The sequence below is a fragment of the Gymnoscopelus braueri genome, assembly GCF_963280865.1.
Source record: "Gymnoscopelus braueri genome assembly, chromosome: 6".
Classification (NCBI taxonomy): Eukaryota; Metazoa; Chordata; class Actinopteri; order Myctophiformes; family Myctophidae; genus Gymnoscopelus; species Gymnoscopelus braueri.
Genome location: NC_137607.1, coordinates 42,093,510 through 42,116,903, shown reverse-complemented (window position 1 = coordinate 42,116,903; position 23,394 = coordinate 42,093,510). Strand labels below are relative to the sequence as shown.

The following is a 23,394-nucleotide window of genomic DNA, read 5'->3' as shown; positions in this document are numbered from 1 at the left end:
TAATGACAGGCCTCAAAGAATATTACTTCGACGAAAGTCCAACTGAGATTGACCTGGTCAGTGGTGGAAAAAGTACTAAAATGTTTTACTTAAGTAAAAGTATCAATACTGCAATGTAGAAACACTCTGTTACAAGTCTGGTGATCAAAATGTACTTGAGTAAAAGTACAAAAGTATTGGCATCAAAGTATACTTTAAGTACCAAAAGTAAAAGTACTCATTATGCAGAAAGTTATCATTATGTCAACACAAACAAAAAAATCTTTTGAAAATAGCAGATCTACAAGCTCACAACGTGTCGCATCGCAACACATTGTGAGCTTGTAGATCAGCTATTTTCAAATAGCCTAAGTTTAAATAGGGCTGAAGTGGTTCATGTATGTTTTGTAATAGTAATCAAAGTAAGTAACTAGTGACTAAAGTTTTCAAATAATTGTAGTGGAGTAAAAGTATAGAAAATTGGAAATACTCCAGTAAAGTAAAAGTACCTCAAAATTGAACTTACAGCACTTGAGTACATAGTGCGTACCACCACTGGACCTGGTCAGCTATCTCCAGAGGCTATTTATACCATTACAGTTCATCTGTTCATTGCTGAATTTTAGTTAATCTGTCAGTGCTTGTTTTCTTTGTTAGTTCAATTGTTGTTTTGTATCTGAGAGTTATGTGTGGAGTAAAGTCTGGTGTATACGTTCTAGGCCTGTCCCCGACTAAGGATTTGTTTAGTCGAATCTAATTGGCGACTAATTGCCAATAGTCGACTGGCAGTCGACTAATGAATTTTTTTTTGTTTTTTGTTTTTTTTATGGCCAAAATACATTTTATTTCAAAGGGCCAAGTCTACACAGTTTGTTTTGTGTCTCCAGCAGAGTTTCTAGTGTCTCTATCTCTCTCTGGAAGAGGTTGCACATGCAGCCGCACTGAGGCGCTCCAACACAAACAATACCAATACAAAGACGAGGAATAAGAAGAATAAAGTGGAAGTTACGTGTGGTTGCAGGTGTAGACTTGGCCAAAAAACGATTTAAAACATTTTTGGCCCTAAAAAAATAAAATAAAAAAGAATTCTCGACTAGATTCGACTAAGAGACACGCAGTCGACTCGGACCCCCCGCGACTAACCAGTCGACTTGTCGACTTAGTCGAGGTCAGGCCTACGTTCGTTTGCTGAGTCTTGAGTTTGGTGTTCGAGTCTTGGAGTTAAAGCTTTGAGTTCTGCATTTTGGGTCCAACTTGAGTTTGAGTTCCTGACAGCAACAGTAGTGTAAGTAGAAGTGGTAACAGTATTGATAGAAGTAGTAACAGTAGAGTTAGAAGAAGTAACTAGTAGAGAGGAATGAGTGGATTTGGTTTGTTTATCTCTCTCGTGGCCTCTTACCATGTCAAGGTGTTGAGGGTTGAGTGTCTGTCTGCAGGTCTGGGGAGGTGGAGTGAAATCAGCTTGCACGGTGGAGTGGACTGGCCCTGGATCTGAGGACAAAATTATCTAATGAGACATGCACTGACAAAAGCTCATGAATTGTAACAAGCCAAAGACAGTTTGAACAAGAAAGTTTTACTTTCAGTATAGTTCTTTCTTATGCAGGGAACAGTCTACACACCATTTCGCTGTCGTGATTATATCAAACCTGTTTGGCTCAAATCTGAACGTGATCTTGTAGTTTGAGCTGTTTAACGACTGAAACCTCAACAGCAATACACTGTAATCAGTGTAAGTCAGATTGTGGTCGTGGCGTGGGTGTGAAACCAGGTGGGGAGGGAGGGTGATCTCTGCCACTGCACTAGTGACTTTTACAGGTTGGTTGAGGCGTACTGTTCAGTACGCAGTAGAACTGGGAGGACATGTTCCTCCACAAGCGTTACGTCGTCCCGGTGAAATTTGACAGTCAGGTGAAAAGAAGGGACTGGTGACTTTATGTGTGTCACAGGAGACACCTGGTTGTCTACACAAAACTGGGGGGTCGGGACCCCCAGGGTGGTCCCCAAAATATTTTAAAGGTTACAATTTAATGCTTTTAAGACCTTTTTAATACCAAATTGTCAGATATTACCCAAGAAAAAGAAAGAGGGTCGCCCAGGACTAAAGTACCTGTCCACCACCGTGGAGTATTTGAATCCTCCATGGTGAGTCCTAGCCTGGAAAACCAGACGAATCTGCCAGTGCAAATTATTTTTATCTACGCAGTGCATAGTCTTGCCATGCCAGGCTAGGTGCGTCCAGCTTGGCCGAGCATCTATACGAACCCAATTGACCATGTTCAGGGAGGGAAGCTGTGCAGGGAGGGTGATCTTTGTCGCTGCACTAGCAACTCCTACAGACTGGGATGGTGCCTGTCTGTCAGCGGGGAATGCTGAATGGGAGGAGTAAGACAGAGGCGCTATGTCCTCCCGTTGCGGACTCCTCACTGGCAGGTGAGCCAGTACAACAGCAGTGGCAACACAGAAATGTGTGAGGAGCAATTCATTGCTAAAATGACTAAATTGGAAGAAAAACCGGGTAAAAATAATTGTCTACTAGAACTTTAAATGTATTTACAACATAACTTTTCATTGTTCTTATAATAGTTCTCTTTTCTCAGGGAAATGTGTATTTTTCGTCTTTCCCTAGGTTTTCTGTTCTGCTCAACATCTGTATCATCCCATGTGTGGCTCTCACCATCTCCAGACAGAGCCCATCCTGGTGGCCAGGTGCATGTGGTGGCTCTGTGTCCACCTCTCCAGGGGTAGTGGTCCTGGATGGTGGTCCTCAAGCACTGACCTCTCAGACCGGATCCTCCCAACTCCACGTTGCTCTTGGTCCGCCGGTCAGCCCCAGACACATGTACCGGTTGCTCTCTGTGGTTCTGCTACGGGGAGAGAGGAAGTCCAAAAAGCTGGTAAGAAACGGAGAGTCAAAAGCCCCCAAGAAGAATTGGAACAACAACTAAAACAGAATTCAACTAGAAAATGTGCTCCTCGGAGCACAAGTCTCCGCCAGCAGACCCGTGCTATTTTAATAGCACGGGTCGTCTTGGTAGAACGGGTCGTCTTGGTAGAATGCGCGTGGTTTTTGGTGTTCTGCAGGAGCGACTGAATATGTAGTGTCTGCATCTAAAAGATGTTCTTCTTGAAGCAATGTGTCATATGGGAGTCGTCGTAATTGACTGGTTTGTTCAAATGCTTGTCTGTCTTCTTCATCTTCATTGTCTTGAACAGTTTCAGCAGTTGATTGGTGTGTTTGATCTATGTCAGTTTTCTCTAGTGCTACATAATGTATTTGATCAAGGGGGCCAATTGTTACAGTATTAAGACTTCGGCCTTGTTGTGGGATCAATTCAACTCTATAGTCCTCTTCTGTGTTACTGTTGTAGATGAGTATGCTTTCTTAGCTTTGGCCTTCTGCGCCTTTGCTTGACCAATGTTAGGTGTTCTCAAGAGGGACACACACACGCACGGACGGGTGATTTGGACTGGAAGGTACTGTTCCAATCAAGACTGATTGATCCTGTCTTACCTCACTTCAAAAAATGTAAACAGCTTTTTGAAGTGACACACCTATTTATAGGATTTTATTTCGTCATGCGTCCCTCTAGCGTCTAGCCAATCAAAGGCATTGGTGTCAACATATTGACACGTGTCACGTGGAGCTTGACCAATGTTAGCTTGACTAACAATGTTTGCTCACACACGGCGGGACGAAGCGAAAACATACTCTCCACCTACGGCGGAGACAATTATATTCACTAGCCCATACCCGGTCGACCCAAGACGGACACCAAGACGGACGGACAGACAGAGGTTACTCCAATTATATTATATATTCATATATTCATATTCATATATTCATATATTCATATATTCATATATTCATATTCATATATTCATGTTTACAATACATTTACAAATGGCTGCACTTCTTGGACTTTGAGATGTAGAGTAACTGTCATATCTCTTGCTCTTACAATACCTCTTGTTGTATTATGCTTTTTATCTACTCTTCTTGAGTCATTTCTCTTCTGTGACCTGAAAAATGTGTGGAGACACTGCTGCTTCCTGACAGAGTGATGACTGTGATCTCAGTTCTTAGAGAGATTCAGTTCTTAAAGGTTTCATGACGTTCAGTTTTACCACACATTAAAAGTCTTTGTCATGGTCCTTCAAACGTGTATAAAGTTGAGGGATTTTGCCTGTCAATCATCGCCTCTGCTCCGCCCCCCCCCCCCCCCCAAAGGAAAGGATAGGGGAGGGGCGAGGAGGAGAGTGGGCGGGATTAATGGCCAGTGACTTCACTGCCCAAGGGCCAAGCTCAGATTACTTTTCAGCCTAATTATTCAGAAAACCCCAGACCACAGAAAATCCACCGAATGTTCAAAGTTCAGATTTTTTGGGTGTAATTGAGGTCATAAACCCCCCCAAAAAACATAAAAAATAAAAAAAAAGGGGAAATGAATGTCATAGAACCTTTAAACACTTGAACCCTGTAGCATTCCTATTCTGGGGTGAACATTCTGTGAAAATAGACGATCTACAAGCTGCAATGCGTTGTGTGCTTGTAGATTATTTTTTTTCTGAGAAGAGATTTGGTCTCGAGCCAACAAAGGTAGGAGGCCTATAGTCTCCGGTCAATTAAGTAGTAGGGTTTAATTGGTTAAATCACTTACTACAGAGTACAATGTATGTACAGGAATCAGAATTGCATTGCACATTAAATAAGAGGCAAGTACAACAGATACAACACTTGTTATATTTGATTAGTGATTCTGACTTAACATAACCTGACATTCATAAACAGTTCATTGACTGAGATGTTATATAAAGTAAGTTAGTGGTTCTCAAACACTTATATGTCAAAGACACCCACATTGATATGTATTTGGCTGAGGACCCCCATCTGAAAAGATTTTGTGCCATGACCTTTAACCCCCAAGAGGAGGATTTGTGTAAAATAAAATGTCTAAATGATTCAAAAATGTTCCACATTATTTCAAGCTTTTTACATGTTTTTCAAAAATTGCAGATCGTAGTATAAAATTGGGTTAAAGTGATTAAACTGATTTTGATACTATATCAACTAACTCTGCCGCTCTTCAGAGTTTGGACACTTTGACAACCATTGACAATAAAGTAAAGTTAAAGATCCCAGCAGGGGTCAGTGTTTCACCTCAGAGAAGAAGGTTCTGTTGGTGGTGGCTGACATCATGTCCCTGTTGCGTCCCTGATGGGTGTCGCCCCTGGGAACGCTGCTCAGGTTCCTGTTCCTCCTCATCAGGAGGACAGCATCACCTGATCAACACACCAATATAGATGGAGTCAGTCAGGCAGGACAATACCTCCTTCAACATGGTGCAGGTCTATTAACCAGTGGTGGAAAAAGTATTCACATTTTCTAAAAGTATCAATGCTGCAATGAAGAAATACTCTGTTACAAGTAAAAGTCCACAATTCAAAATTTAATGGAGTAAAAGTACAAAAGTATTGGTATCAAAATGGACTTAAAGTACCAAAAGTAGAAAGTACTCATTATGCAGAAAGTCCCATTTCACAAGTTTTCAAATGTATAAATTGTATAAACATCTTTTGAAAATAGCAGATCTACAAGCTCACAATGCGTCGCATCGCAACGCATTCTGAGCTGATAGATCGGCTATTTTCAATTGGCCGAAATGTATATAGGGTTGAAGTGGTTAATGTATGTTTTGTAATAATAATCAAAATCTACAAAGTAACTAGTAACTAAAGTTTTCAAATAATTGTTGTGGAGTAAAAGTACAATATTTGCCTCTGAGATGTAGTGGAGTAGAAGTAAAAATACTTAAAATGCTCCAGTAAAGAAAAATACCTCAAAATTGTACTTAAGTACAGTGCTTCTACTTAGTTACTTTACACCACTGTTATTAACATCTAATCAACGTCAACTAAATGTGCCATGATGTGTGTTCATTCATTTTACTCCCAGTCTATATGAAGAGCTTCTCCGTTAGGCTTCCTTTTAAACACTGCCGTAGATAAAGTATGAATCATGTCTTTCGAGTCGAGGATAAAAGATGGACGACTGAGCGAAAGGGAAACCTAGACTAATACTGTTTATATAATCCTACCTAGCCTCACTTTTCAACGTTTTCGTTTTTTCAGCTCAACTCAAATGTATTGTCTCATCACAGGTGTACAAAATATTGTACACCGAGATAAATTCGAGATAGAGAAAGAAGAAAAACAGGTCAGATATCATCAACATGGCAGTGTGAAATATATACATAATGGTGCATGCTAGGTTTATACATAAGGTGTGTGATTAAAGTAGCAGTGGGATGTACATAACAGTCAGTGGGATGTACATAACATAAGGTGCATGTATGGTTCAAGGAAAAATCAATAAATTGAGGGAGTTACAGACTATAAGAACTGTGACTGTGAGTGTACAGTCATTTAGATATATGCATGTAGTATGTATTGACAGGAACAAATCCTGTGCGATGTCCACAGAACACACCTGACCTGCCATTGTCACCAAAGGCCTCCCTGGAGGTTGATGACCACGGCTCTTTAAAGTCATCCCCAAGATTCACTTTCCAACGCGGTGTCAAAGCAGCTCCACTTCTTCTGCTGGTAGATCGGTTATTCTCACTATTTGTTGTACGGCAAAGTATATGGGGTTCAAGTGGTTAAAATCACTCATAAAAGTGTTCCATCATCTCGTTCATCATCATGTTTCTAACACATTTTACTTGTATGCTGCTACTGTATATTTAAATGTTTACTGTGCATTGCATTCATGGTGTGTCATAAACCAGTGGTTCTCAAAGTGGGTTACAAATTGTGAAAAGTGTTGAATAATAATTTGCAACAAAACAACATGAACCTTCTCTTTTCAAGGGGGGTCTGCGGCCAAAATGTTTGAGAACCACTGTCATAATAAAGGACAAGTACAGACTGAGTTCCTCACACACCCAGAGACAGCTGTGTGTGTGAACGCTGCAGCGTGAGTGGTCTCTCTCTCTATCGTCTTCACCTGATCGCCCATCGGCACCGAGGAGCTGGACTGCTAAACACATTATGACACAACAAATACACTGTCATTACTTTTACTTTTGGTACTTTAAGCACATTTTCCATGCCAATACTTTTGCACTTTTTCCTCTAATATACTCACTTATGTGAGTATACTATACTGTACTTCTTCCAGTGGATGAGTGAGTGGGTGTCCTGTGTGTTACCTTGTCCACAGGTTGAGGTGGTGGCTGACACTGTCCTCTGAAGGTGTCACCGTAGTGGGAGACCGCAGTGTCACCTCTGCTGTCCCCCTTCACAGTGCAACATCGCTCTGAAGCACACAAACACATCTACAGTGATTTATTGAACTCCAAGAATATCTACACACAAAAATATTGGTTCTTCAGTGATTCTCCTTTGGGATAGTTGAGGTGCTATAGAGCAGGACTAGTTCCCAACCGATTCATCTCAAGACCCCAAATATAAGTTGTTTCGCCGTTGTAGATCAGCTATTTCCACAATTTCTTAAAAGTAAAATTTGTAATGGATTTGATTTCAAATAGTTTTTTTTGTTCTTAAAATCATATCTATGTTTTTATTTTTGGAAATATTTTTGAAATAATTGTTGCTGTAGTTAACGTTAAAAAAAGGGTTACTCAGTCCCAACTCATAAAAATGGGTCAGTGACCCAAACAGGGGACCCGACCCATTGTTTGAGAAACACTGCTTTAGAGGTTCACTACTGGTTCTTCAGCTTAGTTTAGTTACCTAATGGTTCTATATAGCACCATTTGAAAAACATTGGTATATAGCATGTTTAACCAAAGAACCACTTTTAGTGCTATTTTGCTGTTTAGAGTGTATGCTGTTACTCATTCTGAAAGAAAGTTACTGTTCAATATTTGACCCAGTGATCATGCCCCTCGTAAAGTTAATACCAAACTAATGTAGCCTACATTATTTGGTGAACTAAAAATAATTAAAAAGAAAAAGTCAACTGCCAAAAATATGATTTTGGTTAATCAGTCATTTGACATGGATCTGTAATCTCTAGGACCACTGACCTAGATCAGTCAGTGGTTCTCAAAGCGGGGTTCGAGGACCCCCAAGGGTCTTTGTGGGGCTTTCAGGGCGTCCCCCCAGCAAGATGATTGAGAGTTAGGTCTGTAACTCTGAGTGTGTACGAATGGAACCAAATGGACCCCTACGGGTCCATTTGGTTCCATTCGTACACTCTCAGAGTAATGGGGGTTGGTGGTCCTCCTAATGCATACAAAACTGGGGGTCCTTCAAATGAAAAGGTTTGAGGTCACTGACCCAGATGTTTGGCTGAGGCCTTAACCACAGGAGAGACACAGAGAGGTGTGAAGGAGGCTCTGTGTGTGCTTTCTGGAAGCTTCTCCTCCTCCGCCCGGCCCCACCTGAAGGCTCTGGCTGGGTCGGGTTCACTGGGACGGGTGGAGGGCTGTGGGGTGTAGCTCTGGGCCTGCACCATGAGCTCCCTGGAGAGGCTGGAGCAGCGTTATTACAATTACAATTTACAATTTAGGCATTTAGCAGACGCTCTTAATCCAGAGCGATTTACAGTAAGCAAGGACAACACAAGGTAATACATCAAATGCATAGAAATAGTAACGTAGGATCATAGGTAAACCAAGAGTATTACAGTTCAAAGTAACCAAATAACGAAAATAAACTTTTAGCTGTGCCAGTTTTAAGCCCTGTTTTAATTCCATAATCTTAAAAAATTCAAATTAAAGGAAATAAAAAATAAAATAAAAAGGAAAATGTGCAACTTCACAACACTGAACTACCCTAATACCCCACTCCCCTACCAATGAAAAATAAAAATTAATACTAACTAAACAAAAAAAATATATATAATAAACTAGCAAAAAAAACTAACTTAAATTTAAAAGAAAAAGTCAAGATGAAATAAAAAATGTAAACGAATGGAAAATGCTAAACTACAAGAACCTCGGGCTGGAAGGGTGTGGTGGTGGGTTGCTCTGGGGGTCCGTGATCTCCGTCACCTCCCTGGACAAGGTGGAGGTGTGTGGTGGGGTGTAGCTGTGGCTCTGCACGCTGAGCTCCGTCACCTCCCGTGGGTCCGCATGCATCTTGAAGTTGGTGGTGAGTTTGGTCCAGGCCGGGGTTTGACCCCTCTTAGTCACCTGTTGCTGGGGGCGCCGCTGGAAGGAGTCCCCCGACTCTGTCCTGAACTCCTTGATGTTTCCCACGTCCCTGTGCTCCACCTGGGCCGGGGTGGGGTGAGGAACGGCCGGGGTCCTGCAGGGTGGGCTGGAGAAAGAGCCGAAGTCTGCCTGGAAACTAGTTGGGATATGGCATTATTATTAAACGATTACTAACTGAAAGTTTTTTACCAAACAAACTGAAATTAATAACTAACATCATTGAGAAAATGTCCTTAGATTTTAATCTTTGTCTCTGTATAAGTACACTGTATAAGTCTTATATTTTGTGTGGATATTATTAATATTTCATATTTTTATCAGTGCCAGTTTTAAGCCCTGTTGTAATTTATTTTCCAAATCTTAAAAAATAGGGGGAAAAAGCAGATCTACAAGGTTTGTAGACCTGCTGTTTTTGCTACTTGTTTTACCTTGCTGAATCTCGCCCCTTATTAATCCATATTACAATTTATAAAACTAACACTAAAACTAATAAAATATAAACTAAACTAAGCCGCTTAAAAAAAACACACACAATCAAACCAAATCTGAAATTGAAAACAAAAAGTCTAAATGAAATAAAAAACATTAAAGAAATAATAAAAAAAAACTCTAATAACCTTGTAGTGAAAGCAGCGCTGGGACCAGAGAATGGGATGTGACTGGACCGCAGGAAGTTGATGCCCTCAGGGGGGGTTTGGATGGGTGTTCTGACCGCCACAGCCATGTTGGCTCCTTTTGCCTTACTGTATTATCCAGGGGTGCAACAGTTAACCCGTTAATGACACAGATGCTTTCCCGGTTTTAATGGGAACTAATCAATTTAATCAAATTTAAAAAAGAATCGATAATGTAATAAAGTAATGGATTAATAATCAATCCCTATTTTGGACATGGCAGCATAGGCGAAAGGTTTCTAAAAATGTGTAAAGTGAAAATAAAACTGTGAAAATAGCCAACCTAGAAGCTCACAACGTGTCACAATGCAATGCACTATTTTCACTATTTTACTAACTATAAATCTCACTAAGTATAAAAAACTTAAAGGGATAGTTCACCCCAAAAAAAATATCCATGAATTCAAGTCTCCATTGGGTGACTAATTGATAGGAAAAAAGTCATTTTGGGGGTGAACTATCCCTTTAAGTGGTTCTCAATTATTCACGCATCTCAATTATTCTATTAATCAAAAAAGTAATCTAGAAAATATTCGATACTTGCAACCCTACATCCCTTACCTTCTTATCCGTACGCTAAATTACTGTGTCTACTTTGCAGCGAGCTACCCCCCATCCTCTCCTGAGCAGCAACCATCCCTCGTCATGGTAACCATGATGACACAGAAAATGATGATGTCATGTGTCTCATGCTCAGAAGAAAACAGCAACACAGAATCATGTTCTAAGTCTAACCACAATAGAAAAACTAAAACATTTACAAACTTAAAATCAATGATTGCAGCAATATAAGTGCAGTGCAATCATTGGTGGCCTAATGTTTATTCCAAAGTATAAACAGAGACACAAAAGCCTGATTACCCCCCACAGCAATTAATTATTCATAGCAGTGGATCCCTCCTTTCTGCAGTTAGCAGTGGTGTAAAGTAACTATACTGTAGTACATTTACTCAAGTACTGTACTTACTATTTAAGTACAATTTTGAGATATTTTTACTTTATCTGGAGTATTTCCACTTTTCAGCACTTTTACTCCTACTCCACTACATCTCAGAGGCAAATATTGTACTTTTACTCCACTACAATTATTTGAAAACTTGTGTCCAATGTTTGAACCATTGTTCACAATCATCTCAGACTTGTTTACCAGTTTACAAGACAGCATTGAAAGCGAGCTAATTGAAGTTACTTACCTTTAACATAGATAAGTACATAATGTTTTAGGTAGTTAGAGGTAACTAGCAGTCCCCCTCAATGATCTTATACATAATTCAACATTTCTGTGGATAAGCTTACAATATCAGTTTGCAAGATGTCTACATGTGGTCTGTCACAGCCATGCAAAACCAGGGTTGTTTTGTGCATGGACATGGAGGTTATTAACCCAGGACCCATGCTGGTCCCCGGACCACACTTTGAGAAGCACTGCATTAGCCTACGGACCCCCATTTTATTTTATTTTATTTATGTATTTATTTGTTTTGCTCCGGGACCCCCACACTGTAAAATAATAAAAGTAATAATACATTTTATTTGTAACGCACAATAGATTTGACACAAATTTCAAAGTGCTACATGGCAAGAGGAAAAAATATTATTATTATTTATAATTATAAAAACTCTCAGAGTCACAGACCCGTGGCCGTACCCCTGGTTTTGGGCCCCGGACCAGACGTTGAGTAACAGCAGGAAATGACCCAATAGCAGGGTTGCCATGTCTGCTTATTATACGCGACGTTGGGCTCGTTCTTCTCCAAAGTCGCTTGTAAATATCGGTAGTTGTGGGTTGCGTTTTTTTGGGCTTGTTTCTAAAGTGTAGTTGCTTATTTTGGGCTTGCTTCCTAATGTTGTTCAAACCAGTGTGTCTCACTCATTTTCAAGTCAAGGACCCCCAAATTAATATGTAATTATCCAAGCCCCCCCCCCAATCTGAAAATTATTGTGCCAGGCCAGGGACCCCCATACAAAACTTGTGTTGTTAAAATGATTCAAAAATATTCTACATTTCCCACAAATATTCAACATTTATTTTGCTTATTTTCACTTGAGCTTGTAGATTGGCTATTTTCAAATAGCCGGTGTAATATATAGGTTTAAAGCGCTCATGTGGCTTAATAAAATTGCTTCATTTTTGCTTGGTTGCTTATTTCTCTCACAAAGTATGGCAACGCTAGTAGCAGCAGGAAATTATCCGGTACAAGTTCCGCTCGCGCCGCGCATGCTCTCTCTTTCCGTGGAGGCTCAGCTGTCAGCCGGGTGGGTTCACGTCTCTCACTTCTTAAACGTTTTTATACATTAATAAACGTCCACAAACTGTTATAAAAACACCGTTCCTTCTTTGTTAGGGTTTATATTTACTATTGAACCGCCGGGTGGTCGCCTTCACGCCGAAAATGACACTTAAAAAGACACGTTCGAATCTACCCAACATGTGGCGATGGCGAGGCCTTGAGCTAATGCTAACTCTGCCAGGCTACACGGACGGGCCCACATTAATTAATGTTTTATTATTAATGAATCCATCTGTTCATTAACTAACTGATCATAGTAACCCCCTCGTATGCTTATTTTGTATTATACAGATGACTCCGAAAATAGCAGATCTACAAGCTCGTAACGCGTCGCTCGGTGACGCGTTGTGAGTTTGTAAATCTGCTATTTTCTTTCGACTTAACGATTATCGGGTGTTATACCATTTTTAAAAATGGATTTAACTAACGATTCGTTTTCTCCTCCGAAAATAAAAGTTCAAGACGCGTTGTGAGCTTGTATATGTACTATTTTCTCTTGACCTAACGATTATCAGGTGATCTCCCCTTTTTAATGAATTTAACTAACGTTGATTTGTTTTGATGATTCTCCTTAGCCTGTCAAGATGCAGATCTTCGTGAAGACCCTGACGGGGAAGACCATCACCCTCGAGGTGGAACCCAGTGACACTATTGAAAATGTTAAAGCTAAGATCCAGGATAAGGAAGGTCAGTTGTGTACACTATAAAATAATGTATCCTTCCTCAGTGTTTATGTACACTTAAGGGTCCAATTTCTACACTGTGGGAACTAGTGAAACGTTGTGAATTCTGTAGCGTTCCTATCCTGGGCATCATGTCATGATTAGGCAAACATTCGTGCTGTGAGCTTGTAGATTGGTCATTTAGGATGAAGGGATTTGGTGTGAACGGGATAAGGAGATGACTCTTTAGGGGATAAAGTATAGAGGGTGGGTTAGTAACGAGTGGGCACCTCTGTGTTAGGCAATTTTTCCCCAAAATGTTAAATACAATATTTGGAATATGTTTTTAAGTAAAGTATACATGATTATAACATAAGTCAATTAAGGTCTAATATTTCTACGATTGCTACAAAACCTGTGTATCCAATCATTTTTGGGACATAAACAAGTCGAAGGATAAAATTAAGTCTGATAATGATGTACTGTGCATGTTCACACGTATACTTTACGTCTCTGAAGACTATTTTTCAAGTATTTTATCGTAACATTTTGTACAAAATAAATAAATTTACATCGAGGTGCCCAGATGTCCCTAGTGCCCACCTATCCTGTATCCGGTGGGTTTAAGTGGGTGAACACTAAATATGCATTTACTTGACATACTGCATGTGTAGCCTCCCGCCACTATGCCAGTCTGTCAGAGTGACTGAGTATAATCCAGTGGAGGCTGAGAGAGACCCAGCTCTAGGAAGCAGGGCTGCCTACATGAATGGGCAACTCTGTGCCGAAAGGCCTGGAACATTTCTTCCATCATGAGACAACCGCAGGTAGTTTGGTAACCAAGTAGAGCTATTCGCCGATCGCACATCTCGTCCAGCCAAGAACAAGTGCTGCCTAGAATGCTCTTTTCTGCTAGCAAATTAAATTAAGGGAAAGCGATGGCAATTAATTATATTCCCATAACCACTCTGTTCACACAACTCTGACTAGCACCACTGACGTATCTTAGCCTTGTGGCGTTGCATTTTTTTATATTCTGAACCAGCCTCGACTTGTACTGTCATCAAAGTGTGGTGTACAGCTAGGAAAGGCAAGTTCATTTGTATAACTCATTTAAACAACAGGCCAATTCAAAAGGCCAAGGCAGCGTTACGCCAACATTGGTGACATATGAGATTATGCGACCCCAGCAGCTGCTGTTGTAAATTTCCAGATTAATCTGATCCAGTATTTTTTGATGCAAAATTGCCAATACTTTTACTCAACTAAAATTGGAGTATTTCTACATTGTGGTATTGCTACTAAAGTTAAAAAAAAAAAAAGAACTTGTACTAACCACTGAGAACCATCTGAGTGGCTAAACATCCACTGAACTGGAGAATGGCTCATACTGGTTCATGATGGCTGTTAAAGGTTGGTTTTGTTTTGGTGTTTTCAGGTATTCCTCCTGATCAGCAGCGTCTGATCTTTGCCGGCAAACAGCTGGAAGATGGACGCACCCTTTCAGACTACAACATTCAGAAAGGTGAGAGATTAATTAACTATCACCATAATGCTAATGCCCATTATGAAAGAGCACAGATGTGTGTAAATCACCCAGTCCAGATGCTGGTTCAAAGTTAACTTCATGAACTCTAGCATCCCTATTTTGAGGTGAACATTATGTAAAAAAAAAATAGATCTAATTGTAGATCATCAAATAGTTGAAAAAAGTACTATAAATTATCATACTACTAGTCCTTATATAGCACTTATTAATAAAAGCTTAAGAGAAAATAACATGTGTAGCCTCCCGCCACTATGCCTGTCTGTCAAGTGACTGAGTATAATCCAGTGGAGGCTCAGAGAGACCCAGCTCTAGGAAGCAGGGCTGCCTACATGAATGGGCAACTCTGTGCCGAAAGGCCTGGAACACTAATAAAGACTAATCTGTTCTTGTATTTCTCCCTCAAAAAATAAATAAAGCAACTCGATAAAAATATTAGGGGGAATTTGTTGAAAAGTGTAGTTGTAGAATCTCCTCAAATGCAACAGTTGTTGAGACTGAAAAGTGTGTTGAGCCATGTCTGATGTATTGTGTACCCATACGATGTCTGTACTGCCTACTAATACATTTGGAAACATCTAAATTCATTCAATGGACTTGGACTGCAGAGAAAATAATTGTAGAATTGCTCATTTCGGTGAAGTGATTGATTATTTTGTGTAAAGGGGGAAAAGAAGAGGGCCTATTGTAGACGGAGCACTGGGGATACCAGTCAACTTTGTTATACAACTGTTGGGTAGCGAAAATAGCTAAAAGATCATTGCTCTAGCTTGTAGATGGGCTATTTCCACTTTCTGTACATTTTCACCCAAAAGAAGGATGTCGGGTTGAAAGAAGTTTAAAATCAGGACGGTTTAAAGAATGCTTTGCTGTCTAAAGCATTACTCAGTAGTACCACCGGCTTCGAATGCTATCAATGCATTGAATGGGAGATTATCACGTTGTATCAGAGCTTTGAATGGGCGAAGTAGGCGACCTACTACCTACCCGCGATTTATCAGACCATTCATTTAGGAGCTACTGACCTACTTGGAGGCGGAGCAGTCCCCACAACAATATTTACGATTCTGTGCCTATCGGTACATAACTCGAACGGCGCTGAGTAGGCACAGGCGAACGTCACACCGTTCAGGACGGCAACTCGGTCGCCTTAGCTCCCTCGGTGGTCCTTCACGGGGTGACTGGTGACTGCGCGCCTCCGTCATGGTCCGAAACCTGAACTATTAAGTCATGTCAGTTGGTAGGTCAGTATGTCTTGATAACACCCAAATGAATGGTCTGATAAATCGCGGGTAGGTAGTAGGTCGCCTACTTCGCCCATTCAAAGCTCTGATACAACGTGATAATCTCCCATTCAATGCATTGGTAGCATTCGAATCAGGTGGTAGTACAATGTTGTCGCTTGCCAATCAGAACTGATCTTACTTGTGTTACCTTGAAACACAGTTCCTTTTGGCAAGCAACACAGTTTTGTCATGGTGTATAGATGTAAGTGATATTTCTGTTTAAAATAAGTGTTAAATATCTGTATTCTGGTAGTAATCATTGCTATAGAATTCTTTTAAGGGGTTGCCCCGTCTCTAGCACTTAAGTAAACACAAAATACATTTTCAGGTGAGGAGGATAGAAATTTGAACTAACCAATCAGGAGAAAATGCGAAGTAATGAAACAAAATGAGCAAACAAAACTGGAACGGGAAACCTACAATTGAAGTTGATGAATAATATTTGTTGTGTCCTCTATCCTGACTGGATAAAATTGGTAGCGTGAGAATATAGAGCTTTAACTTTTTAACAAACTTGGTTTTTATCAAACGTATCACTTACACTCCCTTTAATCTTAAACTGTTTAATTGAAGCATGTTTAAACCGTGTACTGTCCTCTCTCCACCAGAGTCCACATTGCACCTGGTGCTGCGTCTGCGTGGTGGCATCATCGAGCCATCTCTGAGGATGCTGGCCCAGAAGTACAACTGTGACAAGATGATCTGCCGCAAGTAAGTACAACAAATCATCATACTAGTTTTATATAGCACGTAATAATAAAAGCTTAAGAGAATGTAGAGAAATGGTAATGTGTAGCCTCCCGCCACTATGCCTGTCTGTCAGAGTGACTGAGTATAATCCAGTGGAGGCTCAGAGAGACCCAGCTCTAGGAAGCAGGGCTGCCTACATGAATGGGCAACTCTGTGCCGAAAGGCCTGGAACACTAATAAAGACTAATCTGTTCTTGTATTTCCACCTCAAAAAAGAAATAAAGCACATTCACAAGTCGTTAAAGATATTACAGGGAATTTGTAGAAAAGAGTGTAGTTGTAGAATGTTCTCAAATGCCTCAGTTGAGACTGAAGAATGTGGTGAGCCATGTCTGATGTATTCTTGTGTAGCCAATAGCCATACAATGTCTGCTGATGCCTACTAATACATGGGTACATTTATTGAATGGGCTTGTACTGCAGAGAAAATAAGTCTGAACAATCTTACACCTGCTGCTCTGAAAACCAATCCTGATACTATCCCAATATGAAGGACAACCCTAAAGTCTTTGAATTGGTTCTATGATGCTGTTCATTCTTAAATCTCCTAATCGTTATCTCCCAGTTTTAGCCTATTCATTGAATTTAGAGATCTCTGATCATCTCGCTCACAAGTCTGTCAGAGACAGGATTCTGGAAAAACAGTGTTGTAAAGCAAGCTGCTCTGATTGTTTTGCAGTTATTTTTGTACCTTCAAAAATGTTCAATAGCGGAAATGGCCGATCTACAAACTGACAATGCATTTACGCATTGTGATCTGATATTTTAGCAATTTTATATGACTATTATGCAAAATAATTGCAATTATCTTCAAATAATTGATTAGATGATTATGTAAGGTTTTGTTGATAAGAGGAAAAGTAGCCTCGATTTCCAGGCTTTTATTTTTTATTTTTGCTAAAAAATAAAAGCCTGGACCAGCGAGTCGGTGTTCCGGGCATAGGAAGTGTTTCATTTCCCCAACCAACTAGAGTGCAGTGAGTGTCGCTCCAAATGTTGTGTTGACAGGGTGGGGGCTGACGGACAGATCGGTGAACCAATGGGATCAGGCGCGTTCTTATAGGATGAATAGAATTTTTTTTCTGTCAGAGTTGATATTTTTTGCTTTAATCCATGCATTAAAAAGAACCCATCCCCAACCATGACCACTGACTGACCTTGTGTTACAGGTGCTACGCCCGTCTCCACCCACGTGCGGTCAACTGTCGCAAGAAGAAGTGTGGACACACCAACAACCTGCGCCCCAAGAAGAAGCTGAAGTAGACGACTCACATGGCTGTTAACGCTGTCTTCGTTTTGTTCAATAAATGGTGAAATGGTTTAATGGTGTTTGTGTGAAATTATTTTTATCTCATGTAGTTAAAGGTGGCGTAAGTGAAATATTTTGGGGGAGTTCTATATATAACGTTCTATATTCTGTTAATAATATTACTATAGAGCAGGGGTTTACAGATTTTGACCCAGGGACCAGGACCACCATCCTGACTAAGAGCAACCGGGGACCACCACTATTGTGTCTGATGGGTCCATCATGGACTCATCCCACGGGTTAAGATTTTTTTTTTCTTCACTGATCATAGGCTACATTCATGAGCTGGAAAAAACAAACATTCAAAGCATTTTATTATCAGTAAACCACGGCCCTAGTATTAACCAGCTTTTTTTCTTGTTACGATTACGAAAAGATCCATGGTGGTTACTGCAGGCAGACTCCAGGATAAACTTCAGTAGTAAATTGCAAGTTCACCTCCAAGTACAATACCAGTCTATAAATCAAATCTGTGCGCATTAGCAGCGAACGGCTGTTTACATGGTAAGCATTCACTTGACTTTTTGAAATGTTAGATTTGACTAATGTTTATTCACAAAGTTAAAAAAAAACGTTCTGAATGCACGTGGTCTGCGGGCCACCGGTTGAAAACCCCTGCGTGTTTGTTCAGTAATGGTCTCTCCAGCTCTTTAATAAACAATACATTTTCATGTTAACTGATAGAAACCTTTATGCTCAAAGAGCATTGCGGTTTGCACTCATTGTCTCCGCCAGGCCGAAAGGCATGGCGAGAGAGTATGTTTTGCCCCCCGTCCGTGTGTGTGTGTCCGTCCGTCCGTCCGTCCGTCATTCTGTCTGTGGACAGCTAATCTCCGGCACCGTTTGCTTGCTCGCAGTGAAACTGTGCACAGACACTCCCTGGATGCCACAGCAGAACCTCTGCCCCAAATTTTTCACATGGGCCATTTATAGCGCCACCAGGAGGCCGATTTGTGCAAAACATATTTTTTGACAGTACTCCTACAGATCTTGTCCAAAAACCCCGTAAATCTGTACACAGTATCTCTATAGTCATTAAAAGAAAAGGGTCTTTCAGATTTTTCATATTCCACAGGGTCCCCACGGTCATGAAATTTCTGTAAATATTTTGAAATTGGAAAACTTTTTCCAGTCCTGGAAAAGGTTTGGAATTGATCAAGGGTCCTGGAAAAATGCATTGTTTTTGGCTATTTTGTTAATAAAAAACATTTTCCAAAACATGTATAACATTACACAAAATATGTAACATAAGTAGTTTTTCGCCGAACGGGCTCTGTGATTGCAGCCTAATGTATACTGCTAGAGCCCGACCAATACATCGGTCTCACCGATGTATCGGTCATTTTGGAACCCGTGCCAACATCGGACATCGGTCATTATTTCACCGATGTGGCCCGATGCTTTTTATCATTAATTTACCATACACTAAGAACGTTGGAACGGCTATTTTACTACTGTAGAACCACCCAGTAGAGGTAACTGGTAGCCTATAACACTAGTGAACTGCCAGGCCGAAAGGCATGGCGAGAGAGTATGTTTTGCCCCCCGTCCGTGTGTGTGTGTCCGTCCGTCCGTCCGTCATTCTGTCTGTGGACAGCTAATCTCCGGCACCGTTTGCTTGCTCGCAGTGAAACTGTGCACAGACACTCCCTGGATGCCACAGCAGAACCTCTGCCCCAAATTTTTCACATGGGCCATTTATAGCGCCACCAGGAGGCCGATTTGTGCAAAACATATTTTTTGACAGTACTCCTACAGATCTTGTCCAAAAACCCCGTAAATCTGTACACAGTATCTCTATAGTCATTAAAAGAAAAGGGTCTTTCAGATTTTTCATATTCCACAGGGTCCCCACGGTCATGAAATTTCTGTAAATATTTTGAAATTGGAAAACTTTTTCCAGTCCTGGAAAAGGTTTGGAATTGATCAAGGGTCCTGGAATTTATCAAGGGTCCTGGAAAAATGCATTGTTTTTGGCTATTTTGTTAATAAAAAACATTTTCCAAAACATGTATAACATTACACAAAATATGTAACATAAGTAGTTTTTCGCCGAACGGGCTCTGTGATTGCAGCCTAATGTATACTGCTAGAGCCCGACCAATACATCGGTCTCACCGATGTATCGGTCATTTTGGAACCCGTGCCAACATCGGACATCGGTCATTATTTCACCGATGTGGCCCGATGCTTTTTATCATTAATTTACCATACACTAAGAACGTTGGAACGGCTATTTTACTACTGTAGAACCACCCAGTAGAGGTAACTGGTAGCCTATAACACTAGTGAACTGCTTAGCAGCCGTCTCATTCATTGTCAATGGCAGAGCATGTGTGCAAATCAAACAGTAGGCCAAACCCAACATTTGATCAGCAGCATATAGATTAATAAATGTATGACAAAATACAATAAAACCCCAAAATGATGAGTCTTAATATCCAGCAAGCAATAGAAATGAATGAATTACTGGAAAAAAAATCTAATTTTATAGGCCAACATTAAAATAAAGAGAAGTTCACATCTGCGTTCACAACGCATTGTATCTCAACGTGTTGGGAGCTTGTAGATCTGCTATTTTTACTCTTACAGTGTGACACTCTTGTATGATGAAGTAGGGCAGTGGTTCTCATACTTTTTTAATTTAAACATTAATAATAAGCATTAGGCCATGGACCCCCATTTGATACCATTTGCTCTCTCTGGGACCCCAATCTATACTTTGAAATCCTAACTCTGAGAGTGTACAAATGGTACTATGACTATTAGTACCATCGGAATAAAAAAATCTGGCATCGGTCGGGCTCTATACCGGATGTGACAAAAAGAACAGATCTACAAGCTCACAACGTGCTGCAGCGTGATGCGTAGTTAGTCAGTACATTTGGCTGAAATAAAAATGAAATTTGGAATGGAATTATACCATTCTATGCTTTATTTTTGCTGCACTGCCTGTCTTTGGGCATTGCACATAGGAGTATTATTATTATTGCGCTGAATGATTGTTATATAGGCCTGGAAATTGGGTTAAATATTCTGGAAAAGTTTTGGAAATTTATTGGTAAAAATGTGTGGGGACCCTGATTCCATCCTGATTGGCTAAAAATGGCTTCCAAAATTTGCAGGAGTGCTCCGTTTTGAATAAAATGCCTCAAATCATGAACACAGCATGCAATTTCCTTGAAATTTTGCACGCATATTCCCACTATGCCGAGGACGAAATGCCACTTGAAAATTTTCAAATCAGCCTCATGGTGGCGCTATAACAGGCCGATTCGTGTTTTTACCTATAACTGCACCGATCTGTGTAAAACTTTGTAAGCGTACTCCCTAGAGGTCAAGGAAAAACCCTTGCCCTGCATTTTTCACATCTGCCTTTTATAGCGCCACCAGGAGGCCGACTTATGTAAAACACATTTTTTTATATTACTCCTTCCGATTTGATCCAAATTTCACGCAAATCGGTACACATGATCTCTATAGTCATGTGATCAAGACGGATGTATTTGATATTTCATATTCCATCCTGATTGGCTAAGATTGACATCTAAAGTTTGCAGTAGTGCCTTGTTTTGAACAAAATGCCGCAAATCATGAATACAGCATCCGATTGCGGTCAAACTTTGCACGTTCATTCACACTATGTTGAGGAGCAAATGCCACCCTTTTAACATGGGCCTGTTATACTGTAGCGCTACCAGCAGGTCCAATTTAGCAAAACACATTTTTTGAACAAAATGCCTCAAATCATGAATGCAGTGTCCGATTGCCGTGCAAGGCCTACGAAGAAATGGCACCCTTTTCACATTGGCCTATTATAGCGCCACCAGAAGGCCACAATAACCTACCTGACCTGGCGGAGACCTGTGCTCCGAGGAGCACTTTTTCTAGTTATGAATGCAGCACTAACTAACAAAATGTCACTGCTGAAAAATGTCACTTCTAACCCTTTAGCAGCCCAGCCTAAGTAGAGTAAAGGAATAAACACACTCCACAGCAGGGCCACTGTCATCTATATAAGGCCTACCGGCCACTGCAACTGTTGCTTACGGCCATACCACCCTGAACACGCCCGATCTCGTCCGATCTCGGAAGCTAAGCAGGGTCGGGCCTGGTTAGTACTTGGATGGGAGACCGCCTGGGAATACCAGGTGCTGTAAGCTTTTTTTCATTTGGCAGACTGAATGAGCAATCGTCATGTTTATTATGAATGCAGCACTAACTAACAAAATGTCACTGCTGAAAAATGTCACTTCTAACCCTTTAGCAGCCCAGCCTAAGTAGAGTAAAGGAATAAACACACTCCACAGCAGGGCCACTGTCATCTATATAAGGCCTACCGGCCACTGCAACTGTTGCTTACGGCCATACCACCCTGAACACGCCCGATCTCGTCCGATCTCGGAAGCTAAGCAGGGTCGGGCCTGGTTAGTACTTGGATGGGAGACCGCCTGGGAATACCAGGTGCTGTAAGCTTTTTTTCATTTGGCAGACTGAATGAGCAATCGTCATGTTTATTATGAATGCAGCACTAACTAACAAAATGTCACTGCTGAAAAATGTCACTTCTAACCCTTTAGCAGCCCAGCCTAAGTAGAGTAAAGGAATAAACACACTCCACAGCAGGGCCACTGTCATCTATATAAGGCCTACCGGCCACTGCAACTGTTGCTTACGGCCATACCACCCTGAACACGCCCGATCTCGTCCGATCTCGGCAGCTAAGCAGGGTCGGGCCTGGTTAGTACTTGGATGGGAGACCGCCTGGGAATACCAGGTGCTGTAAGCTTTTTTTCATTTGGCAGACTGAATGAGCAATCGTCATGTTTATTATGAATGCAGCACTAACTAACAAAATGTCACTGCTGAAAAATGTCACTTCTAACCCTTTAGCAGCCCAGCCTAAGTAGAGTAAAGGATTAAACACACTCCACAGCAGGGCCACTGTCATCTATATAAGGCCTACCGGCCACTGCAACTGTTGCTTACGGCCATACCACCCTGAACACGGCCGATCTCGTCCGATCTCGGAAGCTAAGCAGGGTCGGGCCTGGTTAGTACTTGGATGGGAGACCGCCTGGGAATACCAGGTGCTGTAAGCTTTTTTTCATTTGGCAGACTGAATGAGCAATCGTCATGTTTATTATGAATGCAGCACTAACTAACAAAATGTCACTGCTGAAAAATGTCACTTCTAACCCTTTAGCAGCCCAGCCTAAGTAGAGTAAAGGAATAAACACACTCCACAGCAGGGCCACTGTCATCTATATAAGGCCTACCGGCCACTGCAACTGTTGCTTACGGCCATACCACCCTGAACACGCCCGATCTCGTCCGATCTCGGAAGCTAAGCAGGGTCGGGCCTGGTTAGTACTTGGATGGGAGACCGCCTGGGAATACCAGGTGCTGTAAGCTTTTTTTCATTTGGCAGACTGAATGAGCAATCGTCATGTTTATTATGAATGCAGCACTAACTAACAAAATGTCACTGCTGAAAAATGTCACTTCTAACCCTTTAGCAGCCCAGCCTAAGTAGAGTAAAGGAATAAACACACTCCACAGCAGGGCCACTGTCATCTATATAAGGCCTACCGGCCACTGCAACTGTTGCTTACGGCCATACCACCCTGAACACGCCCGATCTCGTCCGATCTCGGAAGCTAAGCAGGGTCGGGCCTGGTTAGTACTTGGATGGGAGACCGCCTGGGAATA

The 23,394-nt window shown here is 41.1% G+C and overlaps 2 protein-coding genes across 2 annotated transcripts in view; one reads left to right on the top strand and one right to left on the bottom strand.

The window, feature by feature from the left end:
• LOC308086941 (uncharacterized protein) overlaps positions 1-23,394 on the bottom strand; it is a gene marked incomplete at its 3' end in the record, with an annotated part of 78,200 nt that overhangs the window by 5,122 nt on the left and 49,684 nt on the right. The window contains exons 2-10 of the mRNA XM_080430584.1: positions 9,782-9,907; positions 8,947-9,300; positions 8,287-8,480; positions 7,194-7,300; positions 6,927-7,021; positions 6,470-6,603; positions 5,141-5,262; positions 2,657-2,846; positions 1,379-1,470 (exon numbers count right to left, since the gene is read on the bottom strand). Of these exons, the coding sequence (XP_080286710.1) occupies positions 1,379-1,470; positions 2,657-2,846; positions 5,141-5,262; positions 6,470-6,603; positions 6,927-7,021; positions 7,194-7,300; positions 8,287-8,480; positions 8,947-9,300; positions 9,782-9,888 (1,395 nt within the window). The 5' untranslated portion in view covers positions 9,889-9,907. The remainder of the gene's footprint in view (positions 1-1,378; positions 1,471-2,656; positions 2,847-5,140; positions 5,263-6,469; positions 6,604-6,926; positions 7,022-7,193; positions 7,301-8,286; positions 8,481-8,946; positions 9,301-9,781; positions 9,908-23,394) is intronic.
• On the top strand, positions 12,054-17,693 carry uba52 (ubiquitin A-52 residue ribosomal protein fusion product 1). Its single transcript, XM_080430825.1, has 5 exons — positions 12,054-12,094; positions 12,705-12,816; positions 14,230-14,316; positions 16,232-16,334; positions 17,543-17,693. The coding sequence occupies exons 2-5, from the start codon at positions 12,714-12,716 to the stop codon at positions 17,634-17,636; spliced, it is 387 nt and encodes a 128-aa protein (XP_080286951.1). The 5' UTR covers positions 12,054-12,094; positions 12,705-12,713; the 3' UTR covers positions 17,637-17,693.